At 41.3% G+C, this 18,682-nt stretch overlaps 1 protein-coding gene across 1 annotated transcript in view; it reads right to left on the reverse strand.

The window, feature by feature from the left end:
- Nucleotides 1–14,834, reverse strand: part of LYST (lysosomal trafficking regulator) — an 84,932-nt gene extending 70,098 nt beyond the window's left edge. The window contains exons 1-6 of the mRNA XM_066617076.1: nucleotides 14,643–14,834; nucleotides 11,898–11,988; nucleotides 8,710–10,801; nucleotides 1,830–2,802; nucleotides 925–1,086; nucleotides 228–384 (exon numbers count right to left, since the gene is read on the reverse strand). Coding sequence (XP_066473173.1) covers nucleotides 228–384; nucleotides 925–1,086; nucleotides 1,830–2,802; nucleotides 8,710–10,801; nucleotides 11,898–11,988; nucleotides 14,643–14,834 — 3,667 coding nt within the window. The remainder of the gene's footprint in view (nucleotides 1–227; nucleotides 385–924; nucleotides 1,087–1,829; nucleotides 2,803–8,709; nucleotides 10,802–11,897; nucleotides 11,989–14,642) is intronic.
- Between the last annotated feature and the right edge of the window lie 3,848 nt (nucleotides 14,835–18,682).

The following is an 18,682-nucleotide window of genomic DNA, read 5'->3' on the forward strand; positions in this document are numbered from 1 at the left end:
TTAAGATCTGTGAGAAAAGGCCCCAAACCTCATGCAAATACCACACACAAGAGTGCAATGCAAAGCCCCCATGGCCAAGGAATTTCCAGTTGTCTGAAGAATTATACTCCACGCTGTGCATGAAGAATGTTCCTTTCAGAAGCTACTTTACCTTGGAAGTTCAACATGGCAGAGAATGCTGCTAGAATGCTATGGGTACATCATGTAAAATCCAAGTTCAACCTTACCCTCATCTTTGCTTTCACTGTCATCAGGATTACTTTCACTATCTGCATCATAGCCTTCTTCTTCAGCAAAAAGTTTAAAACTACTGCATTGTGACTCTTCAGCTTCTTCAGATATATCACCAGGCTGAGGTTCAGGATCTTTTTCAGACTGATGAATCTGTGGTACACATATTTTCGTCAGTACAGATAAATAAACTAGGTCTTTCACAGAAAATTCTGGGCTTTTATGTTATATTTAGCCACAGTCAAACTAGGGCCAACTGTCAATATTTGACAGGCCACCTACCACAATTGCTCATTTATTTATTTTAATATCTGTGCATTCTAGCTGCTATATCATTTAGTCACTTATACTGCTATTTAACTTTTGTGCATGATGTAGAAGTGACATGCAAAAACAGAAACAGTAAAAGAACCCTGAGTTCACAGGAAACATTACATTCAGCTGACATACTACATACTTATAGCCAATATACGCTTGGTTTGCTCAAATCCACACACACACATCCTGTTGCCTCTGTGGCCTGTCTGGTCCACAGTATTCCAGGCTAAAATGTTTCCTTACTTATCCACCCTCTTTCACCTACAGCTGTAAGAATGTTTATGACCATCCCAAAACATCATTCCAGCCTTATGACAGTGGGAGATTCAGTCAGTCACAGATGCAGCAGGAAACACACACTTTAGCTTAATATACCTTTTCCTTCTTCTCTTCAGAATGATCAAGATCAGCAAAATAAGTTCCCAGTGCAACTCGAAGCAGTGCATCAAACAAGGTTTTCACCAAGTCAGTTTCCATTATTTTAGACTTTGCAAGCTGGTCCCTTGTTTCAAGTAATAAGTCTTCCACACAAACATTCTGCAATGAGAAAATAGAAACTGTCAGGCATGTTCTCAAGTTTGTATTGATTAATGAAAAAGGCAATAAAAGCAATTACAGCTTCCTCTCCAGGCCCATTCCTGGCCTTCTCAAACCTGAAAGCAAGAACTAAACTTCCATTATCTTCATATTGACTGGGCTAATTCATGCTCTCATTATGAAAGAATGACTGACTTTCTTGATATGCGAAATGACTGCGCCTTAGAGCAGCTAGTCAAAGAACCAAGCAGAGAACAGGTAACTCTGGATTTAACATGGTGTGGTAGCAAGGACCTAGAATGGGATGTAAATGTTACAGAACCGCTGGGGAACAGTGACCATGCTGCAACCCATTTTGACATTCACGTCAAGGGTAAGGGGACTCCAAGCAAATCTGACATGATAATCCTTGGTTTCTAAAGACTTCTCACAAATGAGACTAGTTAGAAAGAAGCTGAAAGGGAAAATAAAACCAATGCTACAGAGTGCACCGAGGCAGCCTTAAACAACAAAAGAGACCCAGCTGTACACCACAAAGGGAGAAGAGCTCTACTAAATCCAGGTATGGCTAACAAGCCAAGTCAGAGAGGCTATGAAGGGCCAGGAGACTTCTTTCCATAAATGGAAGTCCCCAGCATGTATAACTGTTATAGGGCAACTAACAGGAACCACGACAGTTACTGCTTTCTCTTAGTCTACCGTTGACAGTGGTAATAATTTCAAGTGTATCAATGGAACTTTACCTGGAGAAGAGACTCTGTTTCCATCTTCTGCTGAAAATTATTTGCACTGTGTAAACAAATTGCTAGCATAGCTTCCAAAAGTCTTATACTCTGGAATGACCATTCATTTTCTTGCATTAAAACTCCTTTAGACGCTGCAGTGCCATCAACTGAAATTTGTTCCCCACTGGAATGGTCACAGGAAACCCACTCAGGTTTTCTTGCACTGTCAAGATTTTCATCAAGACTACCATGGTCCAACTGGTCTCTCTCATTGCTCTGTACCAACAGCAATGGATCACTTTTGAAAGAAATGTCAGCACATCTCTCCTGCTCACCTTGTTCCACTACTTTTATAGAAAGTTTCTGAATAATCATGGCTATTAATCTATGACAAACTTCAAAACCACCAAGTCTATGGAACTGTCTTTGGAAAATGGAGCTGCACAAGTAGATCCAGCGACACATTGACCAAATGTCTGCGGCCCTATGGATATGTTCCAAAGAAGGCAGAGTAAGGCTTTCTGGAGACAAACATGGCAGGCTATGGCTTAAAGGTTCACTAGCTGTACTGTCATAACCTGAGGTATCTTCAGAATCATTTGCAGAATCTCGATCAGCATCTGCTTCCTTACTGACACACAAAAAAGCAACACACAAAAATATGTTTATCATGTTGACATGAACATCTTGACTGACTGGTTTCTTCTTCTTTGGATAAACTTCTTTGAGACCAGCATAAAATTTGCTCAGACTCTGAGGAACATCTGAAAGAGCTTGCTGTGTATTAACCAAAGAACCTAGATCTACTGCAGACTTCTTTTCAACGTCTAAGCCATCAACATCTGCCATTACGTGGTCCATTTGCTGATCTCCAAGGCAAAATATTAATGTTTCAAAGACTTTCAAGGAATAACTTCTTGCGCAGTCCAAGTAATTTAGTTCAGTCATTTGATTCACTCCATTGCAGCTTAAGAACAACTCACGTATTATTCTGTGGAGAAAAGCATTAACTTGTTACTTAGAACAGTGGTTCTCATACATTTAGCACCGGGACCCACTTTTTAGAATGCGAATCTGTCAGGACCCACCGGAAGTGATGAACAAAAGTGACATCACCAAGCAGAAAGATTCTTAACAATCCTAGGTTGCAATCTTACCCACAGGAACCCAGGGGTAAGTTCCATTTACTATTATTGTTAAAAGAAGATACATAGTAGCTTATTCAAAGTACAGGTCTGTAACATTTCCCCAAATGCAGTCACATACCATGGTAGCATCAAGTCTAATATATTAAAAATAAAATATTGAAATATATGGAGACCCACATTAAAATTGGTTCACGATCCACAGTTTGAGAAACACTGACTTAAACAACTTTGACACTACCTAAGAAACTAATTATTACCCAAAGTCCTCTCATGAAATCAGCCAAGAAACAGAAACCAATACACAATCTCCCTGTTAGAACTGGCACTGGGCAGCCCATATGAAATTAGGATTCAATTACTGTATTTAGCTTCATATATTTATTGGTGTTTTTACTCCCATAACCATCCAGTTCAAAATATTAGGCTAGGGCAAGTTTTAAACCACGGGAAATGAATTTTTTTTTATAAATCTTAGGGCTCAGTCATATCCAAGTTTCCAGTGCTGATGCAGCTGCAAAGCAGCACCAAGGTAAGGGAACTAATGTTCCCTTTTGGCACAGCTGCATCAGCGCTGGAAATCTGGATAGAGTTGGGACCTTAACAAAGCACAGTTAAATCTCATTTATTTCAATGAGAAATTACATGCATAATACTTCCTTTCTAAATTAGTGGGAGAATGCTTTTAGTACCAAATCAATAAAGAGAATAAAAATAAAATACAACATTAGAAGAGGAAATAAGTACTCAAGAAACAGGAGGAGATTTCACAGCGGAACAAGAGAGGATAACTGGGTAAAGGTTGAAAAACTGTATCAAATGTTTCCCATATAAATTGCTGTAACAGAAACATACACTGAGTATTGCTGTTACATAGCATCAACTAGACTACATTTAAACAACATACAGACACAGGACATACAAGAAAGCAGTCATATTGGCTCCTCCATTGCTTTTGGTGCAGCTGCCAGGCACAATTCTGAAAACAAACCCGGGGGGGGGGGATGGCCTCATTTTGCATTAGCCAATTGGAAGGACTTTAAATTGGTCCACCACTCCGCCTATGCCTTACTGCAGTGGTACTCAAACTTTTCCGGCCAGTGGCTCCCTTGACCCCCATGGCTGTTGGCCATGACTCCCCATCATGTTTCTGTGGGCTGGAAGTGACATCCTTAAACAGGAAGTGGCCAGAAATATTAACTATATTAAATATAATATTAACTATACTAATATTAATTATATTAATCATATCATTAATTAAATGCAGATCTTAAAATATATTATTAATACACAGCAATATACATGCTTTATAAATGATCAGCTGCTGGTCACTGTTGGAGACAGGATGCTGGAGTAGGTAGATTTTGTCTGGTCCAGGAGGATTTTTTTAAAACCTTGTAAGCATACCAATAGAATTGTTTTATCAAATGAACTTTGTGAACCACCAGTCTGACCAACATTACACACACACACCCCTGTGGACCCCAATCCAACTAGTTATTTCTCCCATTCTCCTTGGATAGGATTGAACTCTTTATTAATTTAATGAAATTAAATTTTTCCAGCAGCTGGTGGGGAAAACAAAAATAGACCATGAAAATATATCAGAGCTGATAAGGGTTTGGTTAGGAAGCCGATTTGTCTCCTATACTAGGACATGCACAGCTCAAGCCTATGCATGTCTACTCAGAAGTAAGTCTCATTAGCGTCAATGGGGTTTACTCCCAGGAAAGTGTGGATAGGATTGGGCTGGCAATCACTTCAGCAATGGCTGATAAGTATTCCCTTCAAATAGCAAGAGTCATCACTTTAAAAATACAGCCTCTCCTCTTCAGTCAAACAACAAGATTAATAAATCACTTTAAAAACAGTACCCTTTTTCTGCTCCTGGCCAAGTAAAGTGTGTGCTTGTCTTTCCCCTCCCCCTTTGCCAACTGCATGGAAGACAGGGTTGAGCAGTGAGGTGGCTAAATTTGTAGACGACACCAAACTTTTCCGAGTGGTGACGACTGAGGAGCTCCAGAAGGATCTCTCCAGACTGGCAGAATGGGCAGCAAAATGGCAGACGCGCTTCAACACCAGTGAGTGTAAGGTCATGCACATTGGGGCAAAAAATCAAAACTTTACATATAGGCTGATGGGTTCTGAGCTGTCTGACAGGAGAGAGAAACCCGCCAGAGAAGCGGTTGGCCCTCTGGATGGTGAGGTAGGGAAAGGGCAGATATAAGGAGATTTAGAGATAGCAGAGAAATTAAATGAGTTCTTTGCATCTGTCTTAACTTAGAGGTTGATGGGTTCTGAGCTGTCTGTGACAGATCAGGAGAGAGATCTTGGGGTGGTGGTGGACAGGTCAATGAAAGTGTCGACCCAATGTGCGGCGGCAGTGAAGAAGGCCAATTCTATGCTTGAGATCATTAGATAAGGTATTGAGAACAAAACGGCTAATATTATAATGCCATTGTACAAATCGATGGTAAGGCCACACCTGGAGTATTGTGTCCAGTGCTGGTCGCACTCAAAAAGTGCGCATCTCAAAAAAGACATAGTGGAAATGGAAAAGGTGCAAAAGAGAGCGACTAAGATGATTACTGGGCTGGGGCACCTTCCTTATGAGGAAAGGCTACGGCGTTTGGGCCTCTTCAGCCTAGAAAAGAGGCGCCTGAGGGGGGACATGATTGAGACATATAAAATTATGCAGGGGATGGACAGAGTGGATAGAGAGATTCTCTTTACACTCTCACATAACACCAGAACCAGGGGACAGCCACTAAAATTGAGTGTTGGGAGAGTTAGAACAGACAAAAGAAAATATTTCTTTACTCAGTGTGTGGTTGGTCTGTGGAACTCCTTGCCACAGGATGTGGTGACGGCATCTGGCCTGGATGCCTTTAAAAGGGGATTGGGCAGGTTTCTGGAGGAAAAATCCATTACAGGTTACAAGCCATGATGTGTATGCGCAACCTCCTGATTTTAGAAATGGGCTATGTCAGAATGCCAGATGCAAGGGAGGGCACCAGGATGAGGTCTCTTGTTGTCTGGTGTGCTCCCTGGGGCATTTGGTGGGCCGCTGTGAGATACAGGAAGCTGGACTAGGTGGGCCTATGGCCTGATCCAGTGGGGCTGTTCTTATGTTCTTATGGAAGCAACTAAGAGTCGTGATGACTGGTAAAATAGGAAGAGTTTTATTTGGGGAGGGGGAGGAAAGCAGGAAGGTTTGGAGATTGAAAGGGGGGAGTGGAAGAGGGAGGGGGTTGAAAAGAGAAATTTTACTTTGATGAAAAGCAACCCCAGGCTGGGAACTAGGAACCAACCAGACAAGGATCAGTGAGGGTTAAGGACTGCAAGCTGAGCATGCTTGGTACTTGCCAGATGGGGGTTGGAGTTGAAGAGCTTTGGAAACAACATGCAGCGAACACAGAAGGCAGCAGCCTCGGAGTGGAGGGAGAAGAGGGCGGGACAGCAGCAGCCATTCCCTCTTGGAGGGAGCAGCTGAGCAACTCCCATTCCTTCTGCTTTAAAAAAGCGCAGACGATGGGCAGAAGATGGGCTCCTGTTCTGCCCAGGGGTGTGACTGTATCGCTGCGAGAGGACATCCGGCGCCTCCCCTTTGAGTTCCTGGTGCTTCCCTAAAGAGCCCCGCCTCACAGTTTGAATAACACTGCCTTACTGCCTACTTATGAATTGCTCTTTCTATTTTTCCCCTACTTGGAAGTCATCGGTTCAGGTTCCAAGGCATCTCTATTAACTTTTCTTTCAATTCATTTGTATGCATAGAGCTGTAACCCTACACACACTTTCCTGGGAGCAAGACCCACTGAACTCAATGAGGCCTGAACAGACATGTAAAGGATTATTATACTAATTAACTAATTGCCTCAGAAGAGAATAGAAAATATTTCTGAATTTTTCTTGGACACCAAACTGAGAACAAACATGTGGCAAATTGTTTTTCTTATGATTGCATTAGACAGAAATATTTCATTACTTTTCTTTCAATCCATGGCCATCTACCTGATCACTGTGTTTATAGAATCTTTCAATAAAATACATGAAAAACAGTAGACAGATGCTTTGTGGAATGCAATAACTATATGTATGCTCTCATAAGAATACTCTAGACCAGGGGTGCCCAAAACCCAGCCTGGGGGCCACGTGCAGCCCTCAGAGTATCGCAATCTGGCCCACATGGAGACCCAGTCTCCAAATAAGCCTCTGACCCTCCGGAGGCTTGCAGGAGCCCATGCTGGCCCAACACAACTGCTCTCAGCATGTGTGTACTGTGGGACAAGGGCTCCCTCCACTGCTTGCTATTTCACGTCTGTGATGCAGCAGCGGCAGCAAAAGAAAGGCCGGCATTGCATTGTTCAAGGCCTTTTATAGTTCGTGTGCTGCTGCAAGACCTTCTTTCATTCATGTGTTCCATCTCTAATATATTCACTTATGTAAATTTATGAAAATTTATTTTAATTTTAAATGTAAATTTCTTTTCTTCTTCAGCCCCCAACACAGTGTCAGAGAGATGATATGGCCCTCCTGCCAAAAAGTTTGGACACCCCTGCTCTAGACTAAGGGTCATATACTAAGGAATATTGTCTCTGGATGAAGGAAACCTTAAGTGATTATACTGTGTTTTTTGGACTCAACACCCCCTACCCCACTCTGAAGCAAGTAGAAAGTTCTTCCATACACAAACGGACCTGGGAAGAAGTTCTACTATTCAGTGGCAGTTTCTTGTATATTACAGGTAGAGGTGTGGTTTTGGGGAGGTAATGAAATAAACACATTACATCACTTTCTGCACATCTCATTTCTGTAAAAAACAAACCCTAAAATCTGTGAAAAAAACAAAACATCTCCATATTGGTCAAAGTAGAGTGGTTGGTCTGGACTTGGGGGGTGATGGGGTAACGACTGTAGCTGCACCTGCTGACACTACACCACCTATATCGCTTACTTAGAACACTTTTAAAGTGATAATTTATCACTCTTGGAATAAAAACACTAACACCACTTTCTGCACTCTTCCTCCTTGGGCGAAGAAAAAACAAAATCTGCAAAAATATAAAAACATTGAGGAATACTCTAGTTATGGGATACCATTCAGCTGAACCCCTCCACCAACATTCAAGTGAAGACTTCTTGGAAGGCATAGGGGCTGCTGTTGGATGAGAACTGAAAATTCTGCTCACGAGAGCAGAAGCAACAATCCTGGAGACAACCTAATTCGTACATGTGTCCAGATGCATTCTGGCATTGGGCACATCTTAGAAAAATCAAACTGTTTCTGCATAATCTGTTCAATTCAATGAAAGCTCTATATGAAAGCTCTATACATGCCTTATTTAAGGTGGGAAAAGATGCTGTTGACGCGTAGTGCTCTCTGAACTATGCCAGTTACTTATAGGTCCAGATACCGAAAAGTGGTATATAAATACTGTTATTCATTATAAATCATCATCATCTCCTTTAATTTCATATATGGGCTTCTGACCCAGGGTCCAATCCTATCCAATTTTCCTGTGCTGGTGTTGCTGTGCCTATCGGGTTTGCAGTGCTTCCTGTGTTGAGGAAGCAGTCTTGGAGGCCTCCTCAAGGTAGGGGAACATTCGTTCCCTTACCTTGGGGCTGCATTGCAGCTGCCCCACTGCCAGAAAGTTGGATAGGATTGGGTCACCAGCCTGTTCAGATTTCATCAAGCTATAAAAAAGGGGGATACACATTTCTTCATCTTCCAACAAAGAAAATGAACAAACCTGGATTTAAATAGTGCAGGTAGAGTTTGCAAATAGATCTGAAGCACTTCTTCAGGCAAACACCTTTTATGGTAGCTGCCAGTCTGACTAGGGGTTGCAATGCCACCTAATTGCTGGGAATGATGAGCCAGTTCAACACCCCTCTGGAGCACTGGGTTGAATATATAGTTGTACAGTTTCCACTGAATGACTTCATTGCCTTTTTGGATCAAACTGCAAACATGACTAGCTATCTGCATGCAGCGCAGTTTGTCATCTTCTTCAAAAACAAGGCTTTGGTAAGACTTCAAGGCATCCCACTTCAGCAACACATCCTCTGATCCTCGGGTAGGCAGAATTCCTTGAAACCTATATGGAGTTGAACTTGATGCAGAAGCGACATCGGTAGCATTGCCATGTAGGACCTCATCCAGTTCAGCAATCTGGTCACAGTCAATGGTACAAATGTTGCAGGATGCCTGTGTCTGCTTTTGAGAAACTTGGGCTCCACCTAGTTGGTCCAATATAAACTTACTAAGTACACTCAGTATGTGTGGCTGAAAGTTTTTTAACACCTGTGATCTGAACGAATGAAGTAAAGGGATAATTACAGATTTGGGGTCCATGCAACAACATATTCCCACATTGTGGATACCAGATAAGATCTGAAAACATGTGCTGCCAAGAGAAACTTGTCCCAGTAACCGCAAACACTGGTGAGCGCAAACAGCAATGCAGCAGCATCGGTCAGGATACTGAACTTCCCCATCCACTGTTTCCTCAAATGGGTTCTTAGAGATTTGATTCTTAAAAGTAGAAACTGGTAGCCCTGAGAGGTCTCTGTGGTGATGCATGAAATGAGAATATTCGCATCTCCTGTGCCGTTTCCTAGTACACATGGACTGATGAAGCTGTTCTGATTTCACCTTTTTGATAGTGCTGATTATTTTCATAATGCTGTTGATAAGGGCTTTGAGATAATCGGATGCTTCTGTGTTTCTCTCAGTGTCCCTTGCAACCAGCCATTCCATCTGCAGTACTGTGGTTTCAAATAGCTTGAATCCCTGGTGTTGTATGAATTCATGAACCAGATCAATTGCTTGACTAAAATAAATCGGATTGGAGGCTGCACTCTGAAGGCAGCAGATCAGAATTTGCAAAACTCCTTCGATAAACTCCGGCAAAAGGAGGACTCTGTGGTGGAAGCTTGAGAACACAAAGTCATCCTGAATCCTCTTCTGTAAAGCTCTCTTCTGTCTTGCAGCAAAAGGTTCATATGGTTTCCCCAGCAAAGGTTTGGTTTTCAAAGCCGCTTTCAGCAAATCAATAAGATTTTTCCTCAAATTGCCTGGCATGGTCTCAGCATTGTTAACATCGATAGCCATAAGATGCAACACTGTCTTAAATAACATCCTCTGAACTAGAGCAACTGGTTCCTCTGTCCAGGTTAAGGAAACTACTTCATTTTCTGCAGAACTGCTTGTATTATAACAGTCTCCAAGTTTTGACAGGAGTTCTGTTAGGGTGGATACCACATTTGCTGCCAGTGCAGATTTGTGATTCAAGTCAATATCAAATTTACATACTTTTTCTAACAAGGACAACAAGACATGACATAGATCAAAGGGAGAGTTGTCTAGGCCACTGCCAGACAATACAGCTGGCTCATTGGAAGTCTCAGAACTGATTTCCTGAACTGGAATGACCTGTTTGGAGTCTTCAACATCATTCCTACCAAGATGATAAATCTGGGCCTCTTCAGCTTCTAGAAAGCCACATCTACCTGCAACATTCTGTTCTTTAGGTGGGTTTGGTAGGAAAGGCTGCAGGAGTTGGGACCTCCTGTGCTTCATCATTATGTTTGTTTTCTCATCTGAATTACCTTCTGAATCAGAAGTGGATAGTTGGGATTTCCTTGCATCTCTCACAGAATAGCGATGAGTTGTTTTACGTTGGCGTCTACTTTTTCGGGAAGAAGAATTTAATTTTACAGAGGCCTGAGTGGGCAGATTTAAAGTCTCTTCAAGATTTAGTTTTTCCTGAGTAGGTTTAAGAGAGCTTGAATTTGTCTCTTTGGTGAAGCATAGATCAACTGAGAAGGGTAAAGTAAAATCTGTTGAAAGATAGACATTTACAGTTAGATTATTTTGACTAATCCAGGTCTGAGAGTCAGTACACACAAAAATAACTGAGATCTACACATGCAAAATGATTGAGTAGGCTCTGCTCACATGATCTCCCCAATGCTTTCATATCAGAAGATGGATCAATTGAATCGAGTCTATCTGTGTATGTGCAGGATGGATGTCCATGACTTACTCTAATGCCCCACTGTATAAAATCTACATGCTAGGGTCATGCACAAATAGGTCAACCCCCCCCCCCAAAGAAACACACACATTTCAAACATTTTCAAATTCCTGGATGTTCTGCATGAAGACATGGGCCCAGTTTATATGTAACTAAACCACAGCTTACGCTACTTCACACAGCACTAAAGAATCCATGGACTCACAGATTTTCATCCTCCTCCTCTCACATGCAAGAGAAGAGCAGTGAAAGTTCCTGTCGCTCTCCATTACTTGGAGATGCTTCTCATTAACTAACAGTCTGTAGTCTGATATCTTGGTTTATTCCAGCTTAAACGTTCTCACAAGTTCATTTACTGTATAAGTGTTTCTTAAGGTTTATCCTCCGCCGCACCACTTCACATGGTCCACCTATTCGAAGTACCGCCAGAAGTAACCTGCACTGACTGGGTTGGGAGGCCAGATGCAATGCAACAAACACCAGTAAGAGATTCAGGTGGACAGGATGAATTTTTCAAGCCAAACCTCCTGCTGCTGTTTGTTGTGTCGCGTTTCGGGTCTCACTGCAGGGCAGCAGGTGTCCAGGGGTCACACCTGTACTACCAGACACCACCTCAAGTACCACCGGTGGTACCCATACCACTGGTTGAGAAATACTGCTGAACAACATAGAACTGCAGTTTGTTTTAATGTGAAAGCAAAAACTACATTAATGCAATAAAATCAATGCTGTTTATGTTCATAGAAAGCTATAAACAGCACTGACTGCAATGGCAAATACTTTGCACAGAAAAAAGAAAACTAAGACAAAACAATCCAGAACAATCTTAAGTCTTTATTTTAAATTCATGTGTCAGTACTGCAGAAGCACATTTTAAATGATACATGTAGGACACCTACCTATTGCCTTGTCTTCCTGTACAGGTATTTTCCATACTAGTGGCAAAAGTGAGAGGAGAAGAGTAAGAAGGTCTTCTCGACAGGTCAACTCCTGTGTAGAAAACAAAAGTTTATTTCATATTTTTATAGAAAATTTTTTTAGCAATTGTCATCTACCACAGATTCAAAACTAATTCGATTTAACATTTCTTTGCTTTCATTTGAATGTCTTTTCTAGAGCTTCAAACATTTCTGTTAGTTGGTCATATCAGAGAATGTTAAATTTAAAGCTTAACTACCAATGACAGAGATGAGCCCTCAGGTGCACCTTCCATTTGTGAAGGACGTTCTGTTTGCATGCCGGGGGGGGGGGATTTTCATTCATTTCCTTTCTTTGCCGTTGAATATTTCTTCTTGAGAATTGGAGGGGAGATCCTCAGGAACAGGTTTTCAAAGGGTGTACAGGGAAAAAGAGACTGGAAAAAAGTCCCTTTATTGCTGTCCACTTGTGCAAATGATGCTTCTTCTGTTGACAGCTGGAAAGCACTGACATAAGGGGTTAGGATTGCGCCCTAAGTATCTAGCAATGAACTTTTTCATGCTCAAAGAATTCCTTGTTTACAGAAGGATATTCAATGAAATAAATGTCACCCCTGCTGGTTTGGAGGACCGTGGCATGTAGCAAATGAAATATTTATTATACTGTATTATTGTTACCATTTAGAAAAAGAGTAATTAACAGGTCATCCACATTCAGGTCAAGTTCTGTTGCATTATAGAAAGTTAAATGTCTAAAGGCAGAAATAAAATCTTTTTACACCAGTCTTTAAAAACAGTTCTGAGCTGGGTTACCAACGAAGGGGAAAGCAGGATCCAACAAGTTACCCAGCTCAAGTTCTGCTTGAGCTAAGAACTTCAAGTTGTACAACATTTCTTTTCCATCTGCAATATTTTAAATCAACACAGAATAGAATAAATCTACTTTCTCAAATTATTCATAGCCAGATTACACGAAGGGTAGCAGACATAATTAAAAGTGTAACCAGCCAATTTAAGTCATTATAGGCGTTCTTTGAAATTCTTTCCAAATCTCAGTGTTTACCATAGTGCATGTGGTTTGTAAAATGCAGCTCTCCACTCTGCGGAACTTAGCCCTTTTCAAATTTAACTTGCATGGTTTCAGAGAATGGGGATATCACAATGTATCCCCCACCCATACATACAAATTCCCTTCATTCTTTCTACCCATTTTCAAGATTGTATTACACCTCACCAACCCAAGTTAAAATGAAACTGAGCATATATGGTTTCCATAAGAACCCAGGCATGCAAGGTCACAAGACAGACAAGAGCAAGAGACAGCAGTGTGTGTGGGAGGACAACATAATCCAGTGAACCCTCAATCTGGGCTCAGCATTAATTCTGAATTGAGCCTCAGGACAAGGCTCAAATAAGCTACCCAAATAAGCTACCCAAATAAGAAACCGAATATGAGAATACTAACAATTACAAGTGAACAATATCGGCATACAGCAAAGAACAAAAATACATTTACTTCCAGCATCTTCTTGCAATGTTAATAATGCATAGCTTACAAAGTCTTAGATTTGACATTAAAAACTTGTAGATAAGTATTACGGTTTATTTTTTTAATGTTTAATCCTAACCCAAGAGGTTCAGAGTTTTGCAAGCAAAAAGACTCTCCACCATTGTGCCTAAATTTATTATAATCCACACAAAACCTCAGGGTTTGAGTTGCAACAAGCTTACAGAAACAATACTATTATACTATCAACACTATCAATAATACTTTGTCACTTGAAATTACATAACGAGGTCACTGGGCAAAGAGACTACATTCGAATTGTCCACCATTTGATGTAGACATGAATCAAAGAAGCATCATTATAAGAAACAAAAGCGACATTTGTTAAGGGAAATGCCTTTATTTCAGATTTTTTAAAAAAAGTTTGCATCATTCCATATAGTTCTGCATTCATTTATACAAGCACAACACACACTGCCTGCCACCTGAGTAAATATCTATGTTTGTTAACTCCTGCATGCAGAAAAAACCTCAACACACTGCAAGAAGTTTCCACAATTACACAGTTAAAAAAATATCATGTTTCATTGTTTTTCCATATAGCATTTACTTACAGACACATCATGTACACAAGTTATCACCAAAAAGGAAATGGAAAAAGCCTGACCAAGACAGACATACCCAGTTAGTATTCCCCCCCACATACACACCCCATGGAAATCAATTATCTTTTATGAATCTGCCCTAAAAGGTTGAACAGGAAAAGGACAGCATGTACTGCTAGCACAGCTATTGCAAGACAGAGTCTTAGCATCCATTCTATCATACTGGCATAATGAAGTACTTTCAAATAAAGTAACTCTAGAAACAGCCAACCAATATGTGGCATGGGAGCACCTGGACTCAAGTCACAGTACAAACACTTCCCTCAACAAAAAAGGTTTTGACTGGCACAGTCAGAAATGCGCTCTTGGGAAAATCTAATATGAGACCTAATAGAAGCAAGCTGACACTGAGACTAAGCCCAAGTATCTTCTAAATTTTCCTGTCCCACCTGAAACTGATGGGGATAGACAACCTGCTGGTCTTCATTTTGGTTACTCATTGAAAACAGAGTGCATAATATGTGGCCCGCCACAGTACTTGCAGCTCTCTGAATCAAGGCCAGTGCAATTCAAACCTAATCTACCATATCTTGACATTTATGAAAAATAAATTACCTGATCAATGATGGAATTAAGTTTAGTAAGCAAAACAAATCCACGACCTTGTACAAGGTACTGCCCAAGTGCTGCTATGTGGGTTCTCTCTTCTTCCTCCTCCCTGGCCTCCACCCTTTGATCCACTGCATTGCAGAGACGGCTGACATCTGACAAAAATTCACGTGCTAGTGAGTTACTAGCACTGCTCATGTCTGAGCTATAAAAATAAAGAAGAGTTAGTTCAAGATTGAAAAAGTTTTCTGAAATTAAATTTTTTCACAATTTTTAAAAAACTAAAGAAGTTTATATCAAAGTTTCATATCATCAACACAAAACACAGGACATGTTCCTATGACATACCAATACCAACAAAAGCTGCTAAAGTACAGCGCAAACTCAGTATAATGCAGGTGCCAGGGGATTATTATTAACAGTATTTATATACTGCTTTTCAACGGAAAGTTCACAACATCTGCTTTACAAGCTGAATACAAGTTGCATGGTAAGTGCAACTGAAGCTAAAATTCACAGTCAAGCTAAATTTCAGGTCTAAAATTCAGGTCTTGGGGGCCATGTTCATAGCTGTGGTATATCTGAAACCTATTGTATAAAACTGTATTCATGACTTAACCGTTTATAAACCCCATTTATTCCTGCAATATGAAAGACTAGGTGAATTTACATATATTAGCAGGTTATTATGCCACACAAATCACCTGTCTGCACTGGGTGTAGCATATAGGCACAATTAACAATGGTGCACACTAAGAACATAGCAGACTGCCCTATGATCTGAAATGTGCAAACGAGACAAAGTGATCTTGTATTGACACACTATTGTGCCTGTTATAACAACTTGATCTGTAATACATACAGTGCCCAATACTCACCAGAGATTACACTTCTTTTGACATTGATGATATTTTACGAACTGTTAAATAGGTCTATTCTTAATACGCCCTTTCTGTGACAGACATGTAGAACAAGGCAAACAGATTCAGAAACCAAACTAAAATACAAAGAGTATGCCCAATCCCATTTTCAGGAATTCTTTTGTAACATAGAAACCTGCTTACAAATTTGAAAGTAATTCCTGAACACTTCCCTTGTAACTGTTTTGCTTTTCTGAAGTTCAAAGCAAAGGAGGGAAAGAGGATAAGGAAACAGCATCAAATGACAGAGACAGCATACAAAGCTAGCAAATAGGTGATCAGGAAGCAACGCAGTATTGACAATGACGCGCCCTTGTGTGTCGTCACCCTTCGTCCCACCCCTTTCAGCACACAGGGGTGAGTTTTTTAGGGGGGCCCTTCATTGCAGGATTGCCTTGTCAGGGACAGGGTGAGCTCATTTTCAATACATGCGCTCGCACTGCTTCATCAGTTGGGACTCAGCCAGTGATCAAAGCGGACATCTTATTGTCAGCCAGCTAGCAGATTCATTTTTAAATGTATTTAAATGCAAGTACCTATAGAGACCACAGACAACAAGCACCAAAATGGAAAAGGTATCCCTCCTGTGTAAATTACAAATGGGAATGCCTCTTCTAAGATTATGTCTGCTATGCGTGGATCACAAAAACACTGAGCAGATTTAATCAATTAACATTCACACAATCAGATAAATTTTATTTGATGAAGCAGACTACAGTCCATGAAAACTGAAAGCTGAAACAAATTTGTTACTCTTTATGATGCCAAAGTAGCATTTGTTAGTTTTGCTTAGCTCTCCACCCTGTTTCCCTGAAAATAAGACCTAGTGTGTTTTTTGAGAATTGTTGAAATATAAGACCTACTCCGAAAATTACACCTAGTTGTGATCAGGGCTGGGACAGGACGGGGCGGAAAGGATCCTTGGGCAGGGGTGGGTGGACAATGTGGCCGGGAATGCTGCACGCCACCTAGAAAGCGCCTGCTATGCTACCTTGGGCAGAGGACGCTGAGGAGGAGCTGAGACAGGAAGCAGCAAGTGAGGCAACCCTGCCTACCAGGCTCTGAGGCTCTCCGCACTTTCCAGGGAATAAGTCCCATTAACTACAAAGGGACTGACTTCTGAAAAAAATAAGACCTACCCTGAAAATAAGACCTAGTGTGTTTTTTTGAGCCCCCCAAAAAATATAAGACAGTGTCTTATTTTCGGGGAAACATGGTAGAAGTTTTTGATCATGGGTCAGTTTTGCAACACTGCTCTAGATTGCATAATTCCTCTTTAATGTCCTTGGTTTGTGATCACCTGCTTCTTAGATTTTTCCTGAGCCCTCTGATTCTCTCACAATGTGGCCCAGCACTACTGGCACTTCTACTTCTAAAACCACATTTGTTCAGATTGCTTACAGACCAAGTTTCCTGGACAAATATCACACAAAACAGAAAACACCCACAGAGACCCAACAAGACAGAATAATGCAATATAACCAGTTTAGCTATTCTTTCCCCGCTCTTCTTCCACTCCAGGTTTATTAAACTAGCAGAGAGTCACACACATTGAATCTCAAGGATCCTCTATTGAAATGGTGTCAATTATGTATTTCATTGATAAAAGTTTTCATAAATTGGAGACCAAAACTGAGAATTTTTCTCCTGCAAGGATGGATCATAGGGGCATAATAAAATCAACAGTAGACCCAAAAAAACAAATGAAGAGAATTATGCTTAAAGAAGGTGACTGAATGCCATGTGATATCTTAACAAGATATAAAATAGATTTCTAAATGATGATGAAAGATGAGTCAAAAATCTGACTAATCTGTGTACTTATATTTTACAGAAAATGGCTTGCAATATGAAAAGTATCCTGCAACAAACAAACTAGCAAATCACGAGGACTTGCGTGGCACTGCCTCCTGGCAGATCTTTACACCACTAGAAAGACATTCTTAAGAGACCACAGGAAATGGTAGCAGAGAGTCAATACAGATTCTTGTCTCCAGAATATACCCATTCCTTTGCCAGCAGTTGCATCCAATAATAACAGAAAACAAGTCACTATAAATGACAGAAGAATTACCATCTACTGAGCCAGAAGACAGTCCGTCAGAAATCTAAGCAGCAGCTTAAATCTTTCTTATATTAGTACACCAGAGAAGGACTGCCTCCTATTTGCATTTCCTTTAAGAAACTGCCCCTTCCACAGTAGTGGAGCCAGAGTGGGCTGAAGCTGTAAGTTCTGCCCAGCTCTGAAACTCACCATGTAAGCTACACCCCCTTGCTCTCAGGGCCATTCCAAGGAGTCAAAGAAACAGAGGCATCTTCTCCACATTGCTTTCACCCCCGGATAGGCTCCGAGATAGGGGGAGAGGCAACTTACATGGTGAGTTTCGGAGACGTTTAGCAATTACAGCTCCGCCCCTCCTCTGCCTTCGCTACTGCCCTTCCAAGCATATTTCCCTGGTCAAAGAGGGATCTCAATGACAGAAAGAGAGCTATGAAGCAAGCCCTTAGCAAGCCCTATGTGGCAGCAGCCAGGAAGGAAGGAACCCAAAAGGCTAGTTCAGTGGTTTTCAAACTCTTCAGGAGAGTTTGAGCCACTGTAAATTCTTGCGGGGGAGGGAAGGCAGCGGGGGTGGGTGGAAGGCAGCGGCGTGATCCCCAGGATTGCACCGCTCAGGGGGCTGCAGGGACTTGGGAGCACTTACCCAAGCCTCCTGCAGACTCCCCAGGGTGCAGGGAGCCCCACCTTTTGTCTGCCTTTGTTTCCCCACCCAGATGATGGTATGGTTATCCATCTGGAGGACTATTGGTTTGCTCCTGGATTACAGCTCAATCATGGGGCTAGTGAGGACCACTGAAGGCATGAAACATTTCCTTTGTTCTACAAAAGTTACTTTTCCCAAACTCGGGAATCCAGGGAGGGGGCCAGGGTCCCAAGACACCAAATGCACTATTCAAGCAAGATTTGGAGCTGGAAAGCCTCATCTACATTTGGGAGGCATGAAGTTTCATTTACTTTTACAAAGTAAATAACTCTCTGTTCAGATTTGAACTCCAGGGATCAATTAAGGGAACAGTGATTAGATGTTTCATTGTAAAATGAGACCTTCAGATCTGTTGCTTCCTGCT

Source organism: Tiliqua scincoides, chromosome 1 (assembly GCF_035046505.1).
Source record: "Tiliqua scincoides isolate rTilSci1 chromosome 1, rTilSci1.hap2, whole genome shotgun sequence".
Taxonomy (NCBI): Eukaryota; Metazoa; Chordata; class Lepidosauria; order Squamata; family Scincidae; genus Tiliqua; species Tiliqua scincoides.